We start from the raw sequence: 22,765 nt of genomic DNA on the forward strand, positions 1-22,765 counted from the left end.
AGATCCAAAATTGAAGTCTCAGCTCTACTCGCCTTTTTATTACCTCTTCAAGTAATGAATTATATTGCAGATTATTTCTTACAGCCATTTAAATGCTTGATTTAAGGGGAAGTAACATATTCTAACAAAATAATATGCTTCAATTTGTATCCAATTGCTAAATTCTCAAACAAACAAAAATTAAGCCTCCTGTCAATGTATGTATTGTAAAAAAGGATTAATAAATTATGTAAAAAAAAAGATATTAATTAAGCCTCCTGTCAACGTATGTATTGTAAAAAAGGATTAATAAACTATGTATTGGAATAAAAAAAAGATATTACTGGGTACTTGAAGGAACCACATAAATCTTATAAAACCTCTGCCAACGTTACTCCCCATCAAAGCACAAACGAAATATCGTGTAATTAACTTGGCCCAGGGATGAATATAAAATCCACAAACAGGCTCTTCATCCATAAATTCAACACTTGTGCATTCCTTTTAAAGTTCCCGCTATACATCTCCAGTTAAGTGCATGGCTTCAAGGAAAGGAGATAACTGGGTGGAGGGAAACAGAAATGAAGAGGATTTGAATTAAAAAATCGAGAGGGATTTAAGAGAAGATTATTTTTATGTGCAAAGGAGTATTGGAAAATCCAAAAGCCACCTTAATTACATGCTAACAAGAATGAGAGAGATCTGCAGTTAATGAAAACAAGACTTTAATAGTTATTAACATTGCAGCCGATCTATGCAACTGCTGTTGCTTGTTCCTCTTCATGACCCCATTCACTAGGCCACCATTTTGGCCTTATGACCTTAACATTAACATTCTCCAAGCCTTTGACATTTAACTGAGAAGTATTTTTAAACGCTGCTTCTAATCTCAAGAGAGCAAGACCCCTAGATCCAAGAGCTGTTGTAGCTGTACCAACCTTTTTGCCTGAATTAACTTCAATTATCTCAGATTTAGGTGCAACTGCTTGATGAACCTCTGCGCAAGAAAGAGATCTTCCATTAACACTAATCCAAAAAAATGAATATGCAAAAATGTCATAAGAAATGAAAACCCAAAATACATGCATATATGCAAAAAGGTTACAAGAAATGAAAACACCAGAAAATATTTATAACCAAAACTAAACCCCAAAAAACAGGCATAAACATGCATATGCAAGAATGTCATAGAAATAAAATCACCAAAAAAAGGCACCAAAGTTTAAGGAAAAAAGCATATTGGGAAAACGGCCGTAAACAAAGCTCCTTCAGTAACTTTCTTTAACACGAGAACATAGACTTGTTCTGGCTCTTTCAGTGCAATCAGTTTACCTTCTCCACTATCATGTATGAAGTTGACTGGTAATAAACGCTTGCGAATTACACCGCGGTGGTGCGTTCGAGCCACAGATTCTTGGCCAACATAGCATCCCTTTTCAAAGCTGATAGCATTTAAGCCAGCTAAATTGTACTCGAGTGGAATTGCTTCACCTACACATAATAAAGCCAACGGCTGAAAAAATTAGTTAATGTCAATGCCATGAAAATATCAAATACTTGTATAGAAAATAGAAAAGGAATCTCGCCTAAATGATAATCATCAATTCAAAATAATGCGCCGGCATTGATCCATCATTGATCCATCTTTACCCTCGGATCTATTAAACACCAATAAATATAAAAAAATTGAGGTACAAACCTCAATGTTTATGCACCCTTATCATCTTTACCCAAACCTCAATGTTTATGCACCCTTGATCATCTTTACCCAAACCTCAATGTTTCTGCACCCTTGATCATCTTTACCCTCAGATCTATTAAACACTAATAAACAATTCAAAATAAAATGCCGGCATATGCACCCTTGATCATCTTTACCCAAACCTCAATGTTTATGCACCCTTGATCATCTTTACCCTCGGATCTATTAAACAGTAATAAACAATTCAAACTAAAGTGCCGGCATAGATCCATCTTTACCCTCAGATCTATTACACACGAATAGATATCCAAAATTTTGAGGCACAAACCTCAATGTTTATGCACCCTTGATTATCTTTACCCGCAGATCTTTTAAACACTAATAAACAATTCAAAATAAAGTGCCCGCATAGATGATAGATCCTTTACCCTCAGATCTATTAAATAGCAATAAATATAAATTGCCGGCATAGATCCATCTTTACCTTCAGATCTATTAAACACCAATAAGGCACAAACCTCAATGTTTATGCACCCTTGATTATCTTTACCCGCAGATCTTTTAAACACTAATAAACAATTCAAAATAAAGTGATTATCTTTACCCGCAGATCTTTTAAACACTAATAAACAATTCAAAATAAAGTGCCCGCATAGATGATAGATCCTTTACCCTCAGATCTATTAAATACCAATAAATATAAATTGCTTGCCCGCATAGATCCATCTTTACCCTCAGATCTATTAAACACCAATTAAACACCAATAAATATCCAAAATTTTTCCATCTTTACCCTCAGATCTATTAAACACCAATAAATATCCAAAATTTTGAGGTACAAACCTCAATGTTTATGCACCCTTGATCCATCTTTATTGTCAGATCTTTATTGTCAGATCTATTATACACTAAGAAACAATTCAAAATAAAGTGCTCGCATAGATCCATCTTTACCCTCAGATCTATTAAACACCAATAAATAGCAAAAACTTGAGTTACAAAACTCAATGTTTATGCACTCTTGGATATAATTTAATACACTGGCTCTGCGCTCTGCCTTCATAACGATAATAGTACTTTCACAGAGCCATCCTAACCTCATATCTATTACTCAATATGTCACGCCCCTACACCTGTGGTAGTCTTCCAACCGCTTGTAGCGAGGTGCGGCACCACCGAACGCTTTCTTTTTAACAATACTAACATTCGTGGACTACGCCTACTCCAACATTAACATACTTAGTTTGTGTTTCGCAACCAAGTAAAAGCATTATCCTTTATACTTTAATGAAGCCCATACTCATTCATTATCCATATGCAATTAACCGAGAACAACAATTGCAAACAAGTATAAAGGGAGGGGCAACTCCCGAAAAGTCTGCCCAACAATATATTATAACAGTTTCTTCAATAATACATCATCAAGTATACTTGGCAAAACTCCAAGTCTATACTTAGAATAATTACAACACAGGCTTAAACTGCCTTTACAACATCCATGCCAACCTTACACGATAGGAGGGTGCTCACCCGAGACACCTGGAACTCCCCCTTAAGTCTTGCACGATTCTGCACTTATACTGCACCTTGAACACACCTTGTCCACCCTACGACTGACTCACGGTAATCTGGAGCACACCTCACAAGTGGAGCGCATGAGATATGCGCACTCCTCTTTATTTCTGCGCACTTCCTTTACCCCTGTGTCCTTTGCGTAGAAGATGATGCGAAGTTCGTTGATTAAATGAGCCTTGCGTCCTCAAATATATACACAAGGTAATGGTAATAATTATGGGTGCGTACAGCCTTAAGGCCGACCCCCAAACTATGGTAACATGCCCATTGAACAACCCTTGCAAGTCGGCTTGCAAGTCCTTGTCACAACGCATATATATATCGGATCGTATTCCAAGTGTTGTCGCATATGTTTATCCTTCGTCGCATTACTCACGGTAATCTGGAGCACACCTCACAAGTGGAGCGCATGAGATATGTGCACTCCTCTTTATTTCTGTGCATTTCCTTTACCCCTGTGTCCTTTGCGTAGAAGATGATGCGAAGTTCGTTGATTAAATGAGCCTTGCGTCCTCAAATATATACACAAGGTAATGGTAATAATTATGGGTGCGTACAGCCTTAAGGCCGACCCCCAAACTATGGTAACATGCCCATTGAACAACCCTTGCAAGTCGGCTTGCAAGTCCTTGTCACAACGCATATATATATCGGATCGTATTCCAAGTGTTGTCGCATATGTTTATCCTTCGTCGCATTTTTTCGCACTTGTGGCGCCCACCCGTTGCACTTCCGCACGCCCGTCGCACCCGCGCGCCCGTTGCACCCGGCGCCCAACCACACCATGTTTGCGAAGGCCTTACATCCTCCTCCACCTGAAATCATTGTCGTCCTCGACAACATATCATCCCGGTAGCTCTCCACCAAGATCATCATCATCCAGGATGTCGACCCTTCTACACAAGGCAAACATCCTTGCAACATATGTAGAGACTCTTTCTCCACTATGTTTCGGCCTAGTGACCACTGCCACCAAGCTCACCATACCAAAGTATGTATCTCCATAATCCATGCTCAGGTCCATGGAAACTCCATCCATCTCATCTGCAACATGTTGTCCATGTGTGTGTCTCCTCCATATGAAGAGATCATCTCATCAACCCACTCTCGATGTGCCCCATTCAGGTCCATGAAGTCTCTTCATCATCTGCAATGTGCCATCCCTCAAGTCTGCCATAGAAACAAGTATGCACTTGTCTCACCTATCCATGTGTTGTCCATGATCCTTGATCGAATCAGCTCCCATGTGTAGGAAGTAGTTGAGTCTCGACTCAACTCATGCCCAAGTCAAGGCATCATCATCACCATCGTTGTAACTCCATCACTCCAAAGTGCCTCATCGATCCTCCACATCAAGTCACTCTTCCAAGCCATGCCCATATATGTACTTTGGAAATATGCATCCCATACTGCATCAAAGTCACCTGACCTCAGTTCCTCAATGCATCAAATCCTCTAAGTTCACCATGTATGAAGTCCCTAAAAGTCACAACAATCTCATGTCATCGTGAGCTCCATGAGTCATCTCCAACCAACATCTCCATGTAGTAGGAATGCTCCATAATCAGCTCACAAATCCATCCAAGTCCATGGTCTTGTTGCACAAGAGTGTACAACCTCTCCATCAACTCATAAGTAACAAGTCTCCATGTCACACTAGCAAATCCATCTGCACAACATCCTTGTCTTGGCACTCCTCATTGGATGTCCATGACACCTCTACAAGTGCTCCCACATAATGTCCCTGCATAAGACTGCCATGCTCCATGCCTCCAACCTGATGTCCATGACTATGTTGTCCATGTAGTCCAACCAAGTAGACTCATCACAACCATCAGCCATCCTCATCCAAGCTGCTACAATCTTCGGTTTAGTGAACTCGGTCACCCAACCATATCATCATCATCACGAGTCCCTTCCATCATAGCTCCTCCACCAAAGTGTCCACCAAGACTATCTCTTGGTCTCGGCCATGAGAAGTCCACCCAAGCATCACAAGTGTGTGCCCTCCAATCTGTCCATGAGTCATGTCGGGCACTTAGCCATGTGGCTAAAGCATGACCCAATCCTTCACAACGATCATCAAGTTCCACCCTTGTCAAGGGCCTTTGTACCTTCTACCATAAGGTCACAAGCAACCCCAACAAGTCCTGCAACAATCGACAATCCTTGCTTCTCCATACAAGGTTCCATCCTAGCCATCCATGGTAAGATCCTCCATAGCATAGGCAAACTGGCTTTGCCTCTCCCTGCATACGGTCCATCTACCAAATGCCCAAATGAAACACAAGTATCAATACTTACTTCATCATCATGAGGCTCCTCCATGTGAGTATCCTCATCCATCCATGTCCACAAACTGCACGATCCTGGTTCAACTTGATCAGCCTCAAGTTCATCCTCCATCGTAATCATGTCTGCAACATCTTCATCTACCACGGCTTCCTCTTCCTTGTTAGCACAATCTGCAACTTCATCTTGCTCTATTGTCCAACCAAGTTGAAGAAGTTCTTCCTCAGCTTCAGCCTTCCTCTTCAAGGCTAGGAGATGCCTCACTTCAAGAGCTAGGCAATCCCACTTCTTTTGGTTCAATTTCTGTCTTATCTTGAGCTCCTTGAGTTCTGCTTCAATCAAGTCTGCTTCCTCTGCAAGTCGAAGAGCTTCCTCTCTATTCTCATCAGAAATCCCTTCCTTAACCAAGGCACGAAGAGCATCCCTTGTTTCAAACAACCTTTTGCCACATTCTACAAATCCTTGTTTTACTCTTTCTGACTCTTCAAGTAGACTCCCTTCGAATTCTTCGAAGGATGCATAACCCAATTTCTGCAAGATAGACATCTTTACCAAGTCACCTGCAACCTGAACCAGCCCTTGTTCCACTTCGTGTGAAACGGTTTCCTTCACCTGCAAGTACCCTTGTTACTGTCACGAGCAACCTTTGCTCACCAGCTCCGACCGAGCTCTGATACCAACTGTCACGCCCCTACACTTGCGGTAGTCTTCCAACCGCTTGTAGCGAGGTGCGGCACCACCGAACGCTTTCTTTTTAACAATACTAACATTCGTGGACTACGCCTACTCCAACATTAACATACTTAGTTTGTGTTTCGCAACCAAGTAAAAGCATTATCCTTTATACTTTAATGAAGCCCATACTCATTCATTATCCATATGCAATTAACCGAGAACAACAATTGCAAACAAGTATAAAGGAAGGGGCAACTCCCGAAAAGTCTGCCCAACAATATATTATAACAGTTTCTTCAATAATACATCATCAAGTATACTTGGCAAAACTCCAAGTCTATACTTAGAATAATTACAACACAGGCTTAAACTACCTTTACAACATCCATGCCAACCTTACACGGTAGGAGGGTGCTCACCCGAGACACCTAGAACTCCCCCTTAAGTCTTGCACGATTCTGCACTTATATCGCACCTTGAACACACCTTGTCCACCCTACGACTGACTCACGGTAATCTGGAGCACACCTCACAAGTGGAGCGCATGAGATATGCGCACTCCTCTTTATTTCTGCGCACTTCCTTTACCCCTGCGTCCTTTGCGTAGAAGATGATGCGAAGTTCGTTGATTAAATGAGCCTTGCGTCCTCAAATATATACACAAGGTAATGGTAATAATTATGGGTGCGTACAGCCTTAAGGCCGACCCCCAAACTATGGTAACATGCCCAAAAACCCTTGCAAGTCGGCTTGCAAGTCCTTGTCACAACACATATATATATCGGATCGTATTCCAAGTGTTGTCGCATATGTTTATCCTTCGTCGCATTTTGTCGCACTTGTGGCGCCCGCCCGTCGCACTTCCGCAGGCCCGTCGCACCCGCGCGCCCGTCGCACCATGTTTGCGACGGCGGAAGTGCGACGGGTCTGCGACGTTTGTGCAACGGAAGCTGCGACATTATGTGACAATATATGCGACGTTAGGGGAAAACTCTTAAACGACTAAGTGTTGGAACGACACACATATATGCGATGTCAAATGTATGCAGCCGACTTATAAAATGGAGACACATGGGCATGTATTATGGGCGTATGTGCATATTTGTGGGGTCGGCCATGGGGCTGTACACCCCCTTAAACATACCTATGATGCATATAAGTAAAGAGCATGAGGCTCATTTGTAATCAACGAACATTCGCTCTCATACACCTTCGCAAGAGATAAGAGGAGTGCGCAGTTAGGGAAGAGAGATGCGCATATCTCATGCGCTCTACTCTTGGAGGATTGCACGCTTGGATTAAAGTCTTGAATTGAGTCGAAGGTTGGGCAAGTGTGCCCGGAGTGGATTTTTGTGTACGGTTTTGTGTAGGACTTGGCTAAGGGATCTTGGGTGGCTCGGGGGAGCACCTCCCTTCGTGCAAGGGTGCACAACATGTTGTAAAAGGCAGGTGGCCTATCTATTGTAATATTTGGTGAAGTGTGAGACTTGGTTCGGCCAAGACACGCTTGTATTGTAATCTGATATACTTAATAAAATTGTCGGGCAGACTCACATTACGGGGAGTTGCCCCTCCCCTTTATACTTGTTGCAATTGTTGTTCTCGGTTTAATTGCATATGGATAATGAATGAGTATGGGCTTCATTAAAGTATAAAGGATAATGTTTTTACTTGGTTGCGAAACACAAACTAAGTATGTTAATGTTGGAATAGGCGTAGTCCACGAATGTTAGTATTGTTAAAAAGAAAGCGTTTGTGGTGCCGCACCTCGCTACAAGCGGTTGGAAGACTACCGCAGGTGTAGGGGCGTGACAAATGGTATCAGAGCAAAGTTTGCTCGTGAAGGTTTAAAGCTGATACACAACTTGACAGTTGGTATCAGAGCTCGGTTGGAGCTGGTGTTAGAGCAGGGTTGCTCGTGACAAGGTACAAGTTTGGGTACACTTGGAAACTTGACAGTTGATTACAGTGGAAGCAGGTTTAGCAGGGGTAAAGCTCGGTGCTTGGACCAAGCTGAACGATAAGGCATGGCAAGTTTGGGAGAAGGTGGAAGGAAGCTCTTGCTTACCTTGGACAGGTTGAAAAGGTTGAAGGAAGAGAAGCCCCGTATCCGTGAAGAACTTGAAGCCTTGGAAAAGAATGTTGAAGGAGAGCTTCTTCGACTTGGTTGGACAATGGAGCAAGGTGAAGTTGCAGATTGTGCTAACAAGGAAGAGGAAGCCGTGATAGTTGAAGATGTTGCAGACATGACCATGATGGAGGATGAACTTGAGGATGATCAAGTTGGACCAGGATCGTGCAGTTTGCAGACATGGATGAATGAGGATACTCACATGGAGGAGCCTCATGTTGATGATGTAAGTACCGTTGATACTTGTGTTTCATTTGGGCATTTGGTAGATGGACCGTATGCAGGGAAGGGCAAAGCCAGTTTGCCTATGCTATGGAGGATCTTACCATGGATGACTATGATGGAACCTTGTATGGAGAAGCAAGGATTGTTGATTGTTGCAGGACTTGTTGGGGTTGTTTGTGACCTTATGGTAGAAGGTGCAAAGGCCCTTGACAAGGGAGGAACATGATGATCGTTGTGGATGATTGGGTCATGCTTTAGCCACATGGCTAAGTGCCCGGCATGACTCATGGACAGATTGAAGGGCACACTCCTGGGTGGACTTCTCATGGCCGAGACCAAGAGATAGTCTTGGTAGACACTTTGGTGGAGGAGCTATGATGGAAGGGACTCATGATATGACATGATGATATGGTTGGGTGACCGAGTTCACTAAACCGAAGATTGTAAACTTGGATGAGGATGACCGATTGTTGTGATGAGTCTACTTGGTTGGACTACATGGGCAACTTAGTCATGGACATCAGGTTGGAGGCATGGAGCATGGCAGTCTTATGCAGGGACATTGTGTGGGAGCACTTGTAGAGGTGTCATGGACATCCAATGAGGAGTGCCAAGGCAGGAATGTTGTGCAGATGGATTTGCTAGTGTGACATGGAGACTTATTACTTATGAGCCGATGGAGAGGTTGTACACTCTTGTGTAACAAGGCCATGGACTTGGATGGGTTTGTGAGCTGATTATGGAGCATTCCTACTACATGGAGATGTTGGTTGGAGATGACTCATGGAGCTCATGATGACATGAGATTGTTGTGACTTTTAGGGACTTCATACATGGTGGACTTAGAGGATTTGATGCATTGAGGAGCTGAGGTCAAGAGACTTTGATGCAGTATGGGATGCATACTTTCAAAGTACATGTATGGACATGGCTTGGAAGAGTGACTTGATGTGGAGGATCGTTATGAGGCACTTTGGGGTGATGGAGTTACAACGATGATGATGATGCTTTGGTGATACACTTGAGCATGGGTTGAGCCGAGACTCAACTACTTTTTACACATGGATAGATGAGACAAGTGCATACTTGTTTCTATGGAGACTTGGGGATGGCACATTGCAGGTGATGAAGAGGCTTCATGGACCTGAATGGGGCACATCGAGAGTGGGTTGATGAGATGATCTCTTCATATGGAGGAGACACACACATGGACAACATGTTGCAGATGAGATGGATGGAGTTTCCATGGACCTGAGCATGGATTATGGAGATACATACTTTGGTATGGTGAGCTTGGTGGCAGTGATCACTAGGCCGAGACATAGTGGAGAAAGAGTCTCTACATATGTTGCAAGGATGTTTACTTTGTGTAGAAAGGTCGACTTCGTGGATGGATGATGATCTTGGTGGAGAGCTACCGGGATGGTATGTTGTCGAGGACGACAACAATTTCAGGTGGAGGAGGATGTAAGGCCTCCGAGCTGCGGTGCGACGGGCACCAGGCGAGCTCGTGCACACGGGCGCGGGCAGGCGCGCGGGCGCGCTGAACGGCGGAAGTGCGACGGGTCTGCGATGTTTGTGCGACGGAAGCTGCGACATTATGTGACGATATATGCGACGTTAGGGGAAAACACTTAAACGACTAAGTGTTGGAACGACACATATATGCGATGTCAAATGTATGCAGCCGACTTATAAAATGGAGACACATGGGCATGTATTATGGGCGTATGTGCATATTTGTGGGGTCGGCCATGGGGCTGCACACCCCCTTAAACATACCTATGATGCATATAAGTAAAGAGCATGAGGCTTGTAATCAACGAACATTCGCTCTCATACACCTTCGTAAGAGATAAGAGGAGTGCGCAGTTAGGGAAGAGAGATGCGCATATCTCATGCGCTCTACTCTTGGAGGATTGCACGCTTGGATTAAAGTCTTGAATTGAGTCGAAGGTTGGGCAAGTGTGCCCAGAGTGGATTTTTGTGTACGGTTTTGTGTAGGACTTGGCTAAGGGATCTTGGGTGGCTCGGGTGAGCACCTCCCTTCGTGCAAGGGTGCACAACATGTTGTAAAAGGCAGGTGGCCTATCTATTGTAATATTTGGTGAAGTGTGAGACTTGGTTCGGCCAAGACACGCTTGTATTGTAATCTGATATACTTAATAAAATTGTCGGGCAGACTCACATTACGGGGAGTTGCCCCTCCCCTTTATACTTGTTGCAATTGTTGTTCTCGGTTTAATAGCATATGGATAATGAATGAGTATGGGCTTCATTAAAGTATAAAGGATAATGTTTTTACTTGGTTGCGAAACACAAACTAAGAATGTTAATGTTGGAATAGGCGTAGTCCACGAATGTTAGTATTGTTAAAAAGAAAGCGTTCGGTGGTGCCGCACCTCGCTACAAGCGGTTGGAAGACTACCGCAGGTTTAGGGGCATGACAGACCGAAAAAACTCGTTCAAACCCAAGAGTTTTTGTACCATGCACCGAGGCGGCTCAAAATACTAGGTCAAACCCCAAAGTTTTCCAAAGTTTTTCATCTATTGGATAGCATTGAATAACATTAAGGTCTGACTCCACCCTTTTCAATACCTCTCCGGGTATAATAGATTCTAAGATGGAACTATGTCATTTTGTTATAGTTATTTCAATATAATAATTAAAATAAATAGCAGTTTCCCATGTTATATAAAAAGTAAGTTTCTGTTTTCATTTAATTTTATTGGCATAGACACTCACAGAGAAGGATATGGATCCCTAGCCCACATTGAGACAAGTGTATCCAAAGTCAGTTTTAGGACATCTCATCCAAACTTCACCTCATCGAGGTAATTATTAAACCGCCACAATTCTTTATGGCTCTTAAGTATGGGGGTCGATCTTATTGCAGACATATAAAGCCAGCTTAGAGAGAGTCCAAACCCTGCTTCTCGGAGGCATCATCCACTGTAAGCAAACAGTTCCAAAGCCCATTATTCAAACAGAGTTTGATGTCCAAGCATTTCACCTTGAGGTCATTTTCTATTTGGTTTCTTTCTTTCATAGAGTCAAATCTCTCAAAAACTCTAACATCAAGAGAGAGAGGTACCCTTATCTTGTTCTGTGCTCCTCTCGCCTCAAATCCTCTCCCAAGAATGTGCTCGAGGTTGGTTCTCATAGGCATCTCGGCTTCTCTAGTGGTTGATTATCTCCCTAGAGCACCTTCCCCCATTCAAATATTTTATTCCCATCTCTTACCAACTCCACAGGGACTGAAGCAAGCCATCAAAGAGGATATCTATAGATTGTAGATTCAAGTCACTTGACCTCACCTCTGACAAGCCTGGGCTCAAAGATGTCCTTCTACCTGGAGCACTTTTTAAAAGATGGCACCATAGTCTAACCCCCTTACACAAGCAGACATTGAATGCACTCACTCAAGATCCCATTGGGGCAGTTTCGAGTTGGTTCTCATAGACTCGAGATAGAGACAAACCACCATATACCACAATCGAATAGGATCTGCGAAATGTGCCACCTACAAGAGCCAGATACAAAGACACCCTCATTTTTAAGTGCCCTTTTATACTATGAGTATCAGAGAACACCATCACTACCTATATCTAGATTCGAGAGGTTTCCTCTCCACCTCCTTTAGGTACCATGACCTAGTGATGCTTATCCCTCTTCATGAAGGAGGACTTTAGCCATAGATCTCAATTTCTGCACACCATGCCCTGCCTTGGGATGACTAGGACAATCACCTCATACTTTCAGGTGGATCTGTCATATCAAACCATAAGTGACGATCTGTCATATCAAACCATAAGTGACGAACAGAAGTTCAGGATGTGCCAAACGATAGAAGGGTGATATTTTGAGTATCTTCTTGGCCTCCCACTGTAGGGGATTGACTAGTACCTTTGAGCCCTGTTACCACACAATCTAGCAGAGCCCTAAGGAGGGAAACCTATGGGACAACTACTAGACAAAGTGACAGCACACTGTCACCGCAAGTCAAGGTTCCCCTGCTCTTCATGGACCAATGGGAGGAGTCCCGGTGGAGGGGAATCACTTAAAGTGGATAAATCAATGATTTTACACATAAAGTGATTCCACCAAGCCCATTCAAGGAGAAACACAACAATGGCTCAATGCTTCAACGAAGCTAACATGCTCTCGAAGAAAATCTTTGAGATGAAGAGACCAAGATTTAGGGTTTGAGATATGTGATGATAATAGGTATGCCTAAGATCAAGACTCTAGGAGATGAGGTATGAGGTATGACCTCTCAAAGAAGCTCAATGTCATGTTATAACACTTCCAACCAAAAGGATTTTCACTCCCTTTAAGAGACCTAAGAAAGACTTGCGCTAAACCTAGGGTTTTATAAATAATAGTGGGAAGAAATACTTCCCAAGCACTCTCAAGGTCAAGGCAAAGACAGGAAGGGGCTTTTTGAGATTAATTTCACTGAATACTATGCTCATACAACCCTCAAGGAAGTCCCAAAGTGAGAGAGAAAGACCTACATTTTCCCTTTTGGGGTAGCACCTAGGGCAAAATATTATATGGATGAAATTCGAGCGAATGCCCACCAAACTTGGCGCATAGGTAGCCTAGACCCTGAGCTTGATGTTTGGACCCTTGGATTCCCGAAAAAATCACCTCCCTAAAATTTCGTTGCAAGCCCTAGATTTCCGCCCTACATTTAGGGAACCAAAATTTAGGAGAAGAAAAAGCCCTAGATTTCCGCCCTACGGCTAGGGGACCGAAAAATTAGGAGGAGAAAATATGGAGAAAAAAGAGTTCGATCACCAAAATCCTTGGACTAGTGACTAGTCCTTTGGGCAATGGAGTCTTGAGATGCTTAAGATAAGATTAGATGTCTTCTAAGGAGGCTCGAAATCGATGCCCTAGGTACCAACTTCGAACATTTACCCTCTTCAAGATTTAATTGAGTTTCATGAAGAATCAAAGACATTCATTCACTAGGAACATTCATCACATGCCTTGCATTAGATAACATATGCAATACTCTACTAGAAAAGCTTTCCAAACTTAATTTCAACAATTTGGGCACAAATTCGCATATTGTATAACAACAATTCTATACATTAAACAATTTTGAAAGAAAAATTCCATCAACAAGAAGCACTTACAACAAGAAGCACTTACAAAGAGACATGCAATATATCCGTACATCATTCAAGAAGAACCTCCAAAGAAGAAAAGAGAATCATCTTCCACACATCAAAATGCATTAAGAGAGTCTCCAACAGCTCCAAAGAAAAGTGCGAGTTCTTTACAAGAGAACTAATCCAAGTGTGATGATGATGAGTTCTCACAAATGAGACTCTCTATTTATATGAATCTCTCCTAAATTGATTTAGCCTAACGAACCCCCAAAATTATTAATAGATGTTCTAAGAACTAGTCTTGGTCACAACCCAACCAAGTAGCTATCACAAGTTATGAAAAAGTCATCCATAAGTAAGCTAAATTGATGACCTCAAAATGAAGGACGAATGTTGGAGGGCCTCATTGAGTCCTCTAAGTGCCATGATGAGAGAGGGCTCCAATAAAGATGAATTAGGAGAGGGCCCCTAACTGTCCATGCAAGTCATCATGTGGTGCCCCATAGTGGGTTTGGGGCACAAATGTTGGTCTGATGGGTCTCCTGGTGAAAGATAACTAGTAGACTACTCCTAATGAGGGCTCCAATGATGGTGCCTACCCTCCCATGTATCAAGGGTAAGACAAACCTCCTCTAGGCCTTGGATCAGTTGCCCTGATCATGCTAAGCCAACTAGGTCATGTTGGTCCAAGTGCATCAACTCGTGAATAATTTGGGGTAATGAACAAACTGTTGAAGGTGTTGAGGGTGCCCATGGCATGAAATGATGCTCAAACACATGATGGAGTCCCATGGCTCTCAATGCATCCTCTACAAATGTCATTATGATCTCTGGTGGGCTTGTGCCCCAATTAAGTTGCCTAACTCATGATGAAACCATCTGCCAATTACATATAAGATCCAATGCGCTTCCTCGCCATGAGGTCCAATATTCATTAGTGCATCTAGGTGAATCAAGCTTGTTGGTCAAGGGCACAAATGAGACTCCATAATGGGCTTACCTGCCAAATTTGGGGGCTTTAAGCATGTAATAATGTTACCTCCCTAGGTAGGAGTGGCTAATAAACAACCATATTCGATTTTTCCAACCCCTAAAGAGAAGGACAAGTCCAAGGTACATCCTTAAAGTCATAGGGGTTATGTGAATAATGATGAGGTGGGTAGGGACACAGAAGTCTCAAGGCCAAATGCCATGGGTTCAACGATGGTAATGCTGAGGGATGTCCACATATTTAGGTGTATAAATGTAGGAGGGAGCAATCGTGGATACATGAGTTATCCCGACCTTCGTTTTTCCACCCTTCTTCATTTTTCTTTTGTCTTTTCTTGATTTTTCTTTGTATCACTGCTCGGGGCTCCAGAAGATGTGAGCATGTGGTGTATGATATAAGCAGGTTATTACCCCCTTAAGGTGGGGCCATTCATTACCCACCAAGGGTTGGGACGTGCATGGGTTCCTTAATGATGCAAGGGCACTCATGGGGCCCTAAGAACCAAAGTGATCACCATAATGAAGGGGTAGAGCTCATGTTTGGCTTTTTCCCATGTGCTAATATGATATCGTGGTCATCTTTTGCATTTTATAATATTATTTTCTTTTGTTTCTTGCTTGTGGCCATGAATGCTTTTAATATTTTTTTAGTTGCATCACATCCGAGGCAACATTTCCAGGCCCAACCCAAACATGTGGACAAGGAGAGGGTAGTACTAGAGCCTTGTGGACCCAAAGAGGGAAGATGATGAAATAGGGCTTGCAATGTTCGAAGGGGAGTGAAAAATGTGAAATAGGAAAACGAGACCGCACTACCAAAATCGAGGTTTCCCAAGTAGTGCCCTTCCTTCAGCTATAGGCGAATAGGGGAGATCCCACAAGACTAAGGTTGAGGATTAACCCCCATTTAAGGTGAGGGAACAAAACTACAGTCAAAACTCATCCTTCTTCCAAGTCACCCAATAATCCATGCCCAAAGTGCCCAAGGAAAACCAAGCATAAGCACCCAATTGGACAATGAAAAACATACATTTAGGATTGGAGTGCCCACCTTCAAACATATGCTTTCGGCAGATGGGCGAGGGGGCATATGATTGACTCATGGAGCGAAGATCAAAGACACTATAAGCTACACTGTGCCTGTCAAGGGTTGTTGGTTGTCGGTTGAAGAAAAATCTAGGAGAAAAATCCCCTTATGGAGTCACCCAAGTGGGTAGCAAGACCAATTAGGTAATGCCAAATCATACATTAGTCCACATGTCCTTATAGCACCAAAGCACCATCTCTAGACAGTTCTAGAAGAAGGCATCCACAACCCCTCCAATTACTTCCTCGTGCCATAAGAGCTGCCAGAGATCTATTTTCAAAGTTTCTTTCTTTTGACCTCAAATGCTAGGAGTGTGCCTCGCTCCTACATACCCCCAAGGATCATACAATGAGACCCACCACTAGTTTCAAGGGACTTTGACTAGCAACCAATACCTAATTCGCCTCCCTCACCATCAACCACCAAATTCAAGAGCCCTTGACATCTTTAACTACATTGCCAAATCTTCCTCACTCATTCTTTATTGGCAGGCCATTGATTATTTTGTATCATGTTATGGTCTTCTATATGCGTGTTGCGACAATACTATTATTTCTTTCTTTCTTTTCTTATGTTATTTTCAACATTTTCTAGGAGTTGCGCTTGCACTCCCACATTGGATTCATATTGAATGTACTCTTCTTCAGGTCCATTAACCTACTTTCGTATCTTACCTTATCAACCAAAAGTCCCAGTGACTTACTTTCATAATCATTTGTTGGACATTATTAAATTTATCTCAACTTATCTCACTTTGTTCAAATACTTTGTTACCCTTTATTATCTCTCAAAATAGTTTCATCACAGCCTCAATAGCTATTTATTTATTTATTATTGTTATTATTATTATTGATGAAAAGAATTAATATACAAGTTTTAAAAGCCACAAGATTCTTAAAAATGGAGATTCACCTTCACTTTATCATAGAGATTTTTAAACATGGAAAATCACCCGACTTTATCATAGAAATTCTTAATCTATAATAAGTTTTGTTACAACACCATGGACCAATACCATGGCTTATCAATACCACATTCCCAAAAAACAACTCATTCATATGACACTTGACATTTATTTTAATCAATGATAAAAGGCATAACTACTTTTGAAAATTAATTTCAGTCTTTGATTTGTGTATACTATTAAGAATATTCTAAAATATTTTATGGAGATTAAATCCCTACTGTTGACTACAACGTGTCAACGACCCATAGCAGTACACCCCCTTTTTTCGCAAAAGGGATAGCACTTGATTGATGTATCTGTGTCGTCCAGTTATCGTCATCAGCCTGACTTCCAAGATATTATGTAAACCCTTTCTGCATGTGTATAATGTAAATAATCTCAGCAGATCCGTGTCATGTATGTAACAACCTAAGTAAACCTACTTTTCTAGTGACAATCTCCATTCTGGGAGGTTTTTTGTTTTACCGATTTATTCTTGAATGGTCAGCGAAGTTTTCCTACAGTCTTACCCCAAAAAGCTGGAATGGACTTTGTCACTAGGATCTTAAGCGAGTCCTAGTGTTCTAGATCGAGTCTATGTAAAAGTAATTTGGGAATAATCCTGACTATTTGATTAGGTTATTTTATTACAAATTGTTTGGTCTGCTAGATTATATTTGTGTCGCAGAAAAAGGTGGTCCGTGAGGGTCTATTACAAATGGGTTTTCCCCTTTATGATGTAAAAAATATGAAAATCATGATGTAAAGTGGCTTAAGGGTTGGAAATATAATTTATCCCCTCGTAGGTTAATTAATTAAATTTTTTGGCAAAAAATTAATTAAAATCTTAAGCCAGAAATTTAATTAATTCTAAGTCCTAAGTAAATTTAAATTCTCCAAAGGCAAAATTCGACGGTCCTTAAAAATTAAATTTTAAAAGGTCCGGGGATTAAGGTAAATTAATTATTTCGCTAAATTTTAAACCTTTGATTCCTGGAGGTTAAGTCAAAGTCAAATTTTTGGGGAAATTAACTCAAAAAAATTATTTTTGAGTTATTTAAAATGAATTTAATTAAAAATTTCGAATTTCCCCAAATATTTAAATGTTTCGACAAATGAGATTAAAAGAAATATTAATATTCATCAATGGTCGAGATTGTTTTGACAAAGATCACCCGAACTAGCCGTTGGAGGATTTATCTTTAAATAGGAAGTCATTTGCCAGTTGATATATCTGATCTTTGAGTTGTGTGCTTTGCAAGAAGCTCTGGTGTAATCTTTTTTCTGGATATAAAAAAAGACTTTGGGGTTAATTTTTTATGGTGTTACTCTTCAAGGGAATGATATAAGATGTTTTTTATTTCATTCATAGCTTTTTCTAAAGCCATTAATAATAGCTTCTAAAGAATGATTTGAGTACGTGTATCTTGCTCAGTTGTTGGGGTTTGAATAATGATTTAAATTTTGAACATGATAGCATGTATCTCTATTTGTCTAAAAGTTTTAGTATTATTTTCTCGCTCTATTTTTAATGGTTGGATCGAGTTTTGCAGGGAAATCTTGAGTTAGATCCTCGGGCATTAGGGGAAGTTTTCAATTGGACCAACCAACTCTTTGTCCGTGTTTTCTGAAGAGCCCAGCGAAATTAATCTCGGGGTTATCATAAGATTTTTTGTTTTATTGATGCATGAGGGTTTCGAGTTAGTACATTTAAAATTTAAAAATCTTTTAATTTATATGCAACATAATGACAGATCTCACTGATTATAGCCTGCAGTTTGTAAATTTTGTAATTATTTTTCTAATGTGGGTTTTTCTGGGTTTTAGTTTTTATCATTGTATATATCGTTTGGGTGTTTTCTTGTTGTCGTGCGGCTATAGATCTGAGGAAGAAATTTGTGTAGAGTCCACATCTAGCCCATGCAGGGTAAGATTTGGATCTCTAGGGTTTATGAATATAATTTTCCAGGGATATTATTCAAATTTTTTGCAATCTAATGGTTTAAAATTTCTTTGATCTGGAAATTTTTAGAAAGGGTTTTGAGTTAGCACCTCTTTTAAAATTTAAAAATTTAATTTTTTGTGTGGAAAATTGATAGATCTTGTTATTGAGAGCCTTAGATTATCAGATCTAGGAACGGAGTTGGACTCATACTCCTCAGATCTGATAGATCTACCATTTTTGTGCATAGATCTATATTATTTTTGGTTTTATCAAATCTGGGAACGGAGTTGGACTCATACTCCTCAGATCTGATAGATCTACCATTTTTGTGCAGAGATCTATACATTTTTTGGTTTTCTGATTTGGGATTCTAGGGTTTTATTTATTTCTGTATATCTGGGTTCTGGGTTTTTTTTTTTCATTTTTACGACTTTGTGTTTTGATTTTTTATTGTCATTTTTTATTTCATTCTAAAAGTATTTAAAAAACATAAAAATCTAAAAAATTGAAAAAAAATTCAATTTTTTTGGTGACTTTGATTGCTAACGAAATAAATCGAAAGCAAAGCTTAAGCCCTCACATTTAATTTTTTTTTATGTGGCCTATGGCCCCTAAAAATTTAAATTTAATCAAGTACTTTTGATTTTTTTATTTGTTTGGTCACATTAAAAAATTTAATTGCCACATTAGACTTTGCTCCATAATCTTAGCGCATTAAACTTACTTAAGGGATAATTAAATTCTAATTTAAAGTTCCTTGGTGTCTTTTGTGTTTAGTGAAATTTTAAATTTTGTGATAGTGATTTCTCTATTGTCAAGTGCAATTAATGTTTTAAAATCATTGACTCTAGGAGAAAGATAAATTCTAGATCTGGGTTATTGAAGAAAATCATTTTTAATCTAGAATCATTGCTTAGCAGTTAATTTTCATAATTCTTCATGGGATTTAATTGATAGAATATATTGCAGTTTTGGGCGTTCACATTTAATCATCATGATCGTCACTTTCACCACATTTATAAATTGCTTTGGGTAACTTGTTTTTATCTAGTTTATGGTTAATTGAATATAAAGCACTCGTCTAAAACCATTTTTATCTTGTGGTTATGTCTTATTTTATTAGATATATCCATCTCAGTTAACCAGGACTCATTTACATTCGCCAAGTTGTCCATCTTTAAGTCTCCTAGAGCGTGTGTTTCACAGGCTATCCTCATTCATTCACCCCAGGGACTACCCCCCTTGACTTGTCTAGGAGAGAGTCTAAACGGAGTAAGGATTAGAATGACAGCCCTTATGATGAGCATTGTCACGATCACTAGACACTTTGTGCGACAACACCTACCATCCACCTATTAATTATAGATAATTATATTAAAATTCCAAAAGCTCTAATCCAAAATAGACATGCCTGTCTGCATAATTATAATTTTAAAAAGGAGGCTCTAATGTCCCAAAAAGACATTGGTATATCATAAGGCTTTTTCAAATGGTCCCTTCTCCATATCAAAGAGGCATATTTCATTCCCTAAATTTTTAATATGCTATGCTACTTATTAAGTGACAAACGGCACATTACAATTCATATTGTATAAATTCCACATTGTGATTTGTGAAAATTCCTACACTCTGAAGGAACCCCTGCTATAGCAAATCTGAATCTACTTCACCTACTTGATTTTTAGATTACAATCATCAAGTTATTCTTCTGAATACTGAAGCAAATTACTTCTGCAACCTACACTTAATTAATTATTTGATCTCTTGAAACAAAAAATAGAGCAAAGAACAAGATACATAGGACACACTTATTTTTGGACACAATAGTCCCCAAAAGAACCCAATGCAGGAAAACCAGTGCAGCAATTCTGAGGGTTTATTATTATGCAAGAGAAATATCTGAATACAAATCTAGGATGCTCATCTAGCAATCCTTTACAAAGAAAATACTAGCGGAAAATCTTGTTGAAGGAAATGTAACTAGGTTCAGTCTTCATAAATGTACTTTCGATATTTGTACTTATTCAAGAAAAGAAATATTATTTTTATAATATATGACAATGAGTTTCTTGTTCATTGAAATAGGTCTAGCACATGTTAAGTGCTATAGGTGAGTCAAATAGTCAAAAGGAAATGTTGAAGGCTTTAAGGGCATGTTACACCATGTATGATTATGTATTAAAGTCAAGAGAATACCTCCAAGCAAATTCAAGTCTCCTCCTATGCAAAGGCACCATCAAAGAAGCTCCTTCAAGCATGTTACACCACCATAGAAACCATCTGAAGTCAAGTCGGCCTACAAACAGTTAACATGTCGGCCTAAAAGGAGGGACAATCCTCTATAAATAGAGGTTGTCCACTCCATTACAATGCAATCAAGAGCTCTGAAATCCGAGGGAAGAAGAGGCTAAGAAAAAGGACGAAAAGGAGGTCTTCTAGGGCAGTGAAGGAAGAGAGAAAGAAGTCGAAGATTAAGGACTGTCTCTAGGGTGAACACACAGCCAAAATGGGAAGGGTATGCCTGCAGCCATAGCAGCAGAAACTCATTGTTGGCATATCTATCTAATTGGACTAGGAAACTAGACCTATAAGGTCTCCCAATCAAGCGAAGGAGACACTCTAGCGAAGGAAGAAAAGAGCTTACCATATAAAGGAAGTCACTACACATGCATAAATCTAGGGCTGTAGGACAGTCATATCAAGTTTCCACCTACACCTTGAAGAAAGAGCTCATTTGGCCAAGCAGAAGGAAGGGATCATCATAAGAAAAGGAACTTATCAAAAGTTGTCTCTTCTAGAGCAAGTGCAACAAGGTCTTTCAACAATTGAGAGAAGAACGAAGTGCTGGAAGGAGGAGGTCGAAGTGCCAGAAGGAGAAGTGTCGAGGAAACAAAGTGCCAAAAGGACTTGACTTGTGCTTGGAGGATATTCTTGTCAGGGGTTGGCATTGATCAGTAGGAAGCTTCAATAAGAGAAACATACTAAAGGGTTTTCCTCTTAGCTTCAATAAGAGAAACATACTAAAGGGTTTTCCTCTCAAGAGGAGAGAGGTTTTGGCCCTGGCAGAGAGCCAACATCTTGTGTTCTTGTTCTTATGTTTTGGTAGCAATTTGATGAAGTACACACACATGCATTAATAAGAAGAAGAAGAAGATTAAGCTAACCAGAAAAAGTAAAAAGACTCCACAAATTGTTATCAACTAACGAAGAATCACACTCCACTTATTTGCCCTAGATTCTTCAACAAATCTGAGTGAGTTTTACCTCACTTCACCGGGCAGAATTCTGACTGATCCACCGCAACACTGGCTAACCCCGGTTATCTCTGCACAGGCTCTACGTTAGCCTTGTGTCACCTTCTCTGCCCTCTGCGTCAACTCCCCGGTTGTTTCGACAATTCCCAGCAGTTTCGACAGTTCCCGACAGTTCCGGCAGTTACTATTGTTCTGATAGTTCTGGATTCTAGTGACAGACAACTTTTCTACGTCAGCTCTCCCGACTACTGCGCTGCCTCTCTGCAACCTCTCTCTGCCTCTCTATTCTGTATTTTCTGGAAAGTCCTCCTCCCGGATTCTCTCTGCCCCTCAACTGCAAGATCTCCCCAATCAATTTTCCTTCTGAGAACTTCTCACCTCAGAAAATCGATTTCCTCAATATCTTTGTGTGTATTTCCAAATGAAGCCCAAGCCTCCATTTTATACTTTTCCTGTTGAGTCTTCAATGGCTAAGATTAAGTCTCTAATCAATGGCTAAGATTGAAACATGACTTGATCCGCCTTCTAGATCATTCTCACCCATATTTTGATTAATACCGATTAATATTTTAATTTCCCTAGGTTTAGACTTAGAAACTCCATTAAAAATATTAATTATTTTAATAAAATACAATCAGGGTGGATATTCAGCAAACAGTTTCTGGGTTTTTTATAACTCATGTGCCTTAGCCTCTCAACCAATTTTCAAGGCTAGAGCACTTCCGATGCTACCAAAAACTAACAATCGCTCTTAGCGAGGAAAGTGCTCTAACAACAATGTCCACCTGCGCGCTGCTTTGTTTCTGAAACACCTCTTTTCTGCACTATTGTTGCCACCAA

General features: G+C 40.4%; 1 protein-coding gene across 1 annotated transcript in view; it reads right to left on the reverse strand.

Annotated features, from left to right (window-relative positions):
* Positions 1-382: 382 nt before the first annotated feature.
* LOC149184174 (Glycine cleavage T-protein family) overlaps positions 383-22,765 on the reverse strand; it is a 132,748-nt gene continuing 110,365 nt past the window's right edge. The window contains exons 4-5 of the mRNA XM_089417413.1: positions 1,312-1,470; positions 383-976 (exon numbers count right to left, since the gene is read on the reverse strand). Coding sequence (XP_089273539.1) covers positions 732-976; positions 1,312-1,470 — 404 coding nt within the window. The 3' untranslated portion in view covers positions 383-731. The remainder of the gene's footprint in view (positions 977-1,311; positions 1,471-22,765) is intronic.

The sequence above is a fragment of the Pinus tabuliformis genome, chromosome 3_2, assembly GCF_031772625.1.
Source record: "Pinus tabuliformis cultivar Carrire ecotype Pingquan chromosome 3_2, CPIR1, whole genome shotgun sequence".
In the NCBI taxonomy this organism is placed as follows: Eukaryota; Viridiplantae; Streptophyta; class Pinopsida; order Pinales; family Pinaceae; genus Pinus; species Pinus tabuliformis.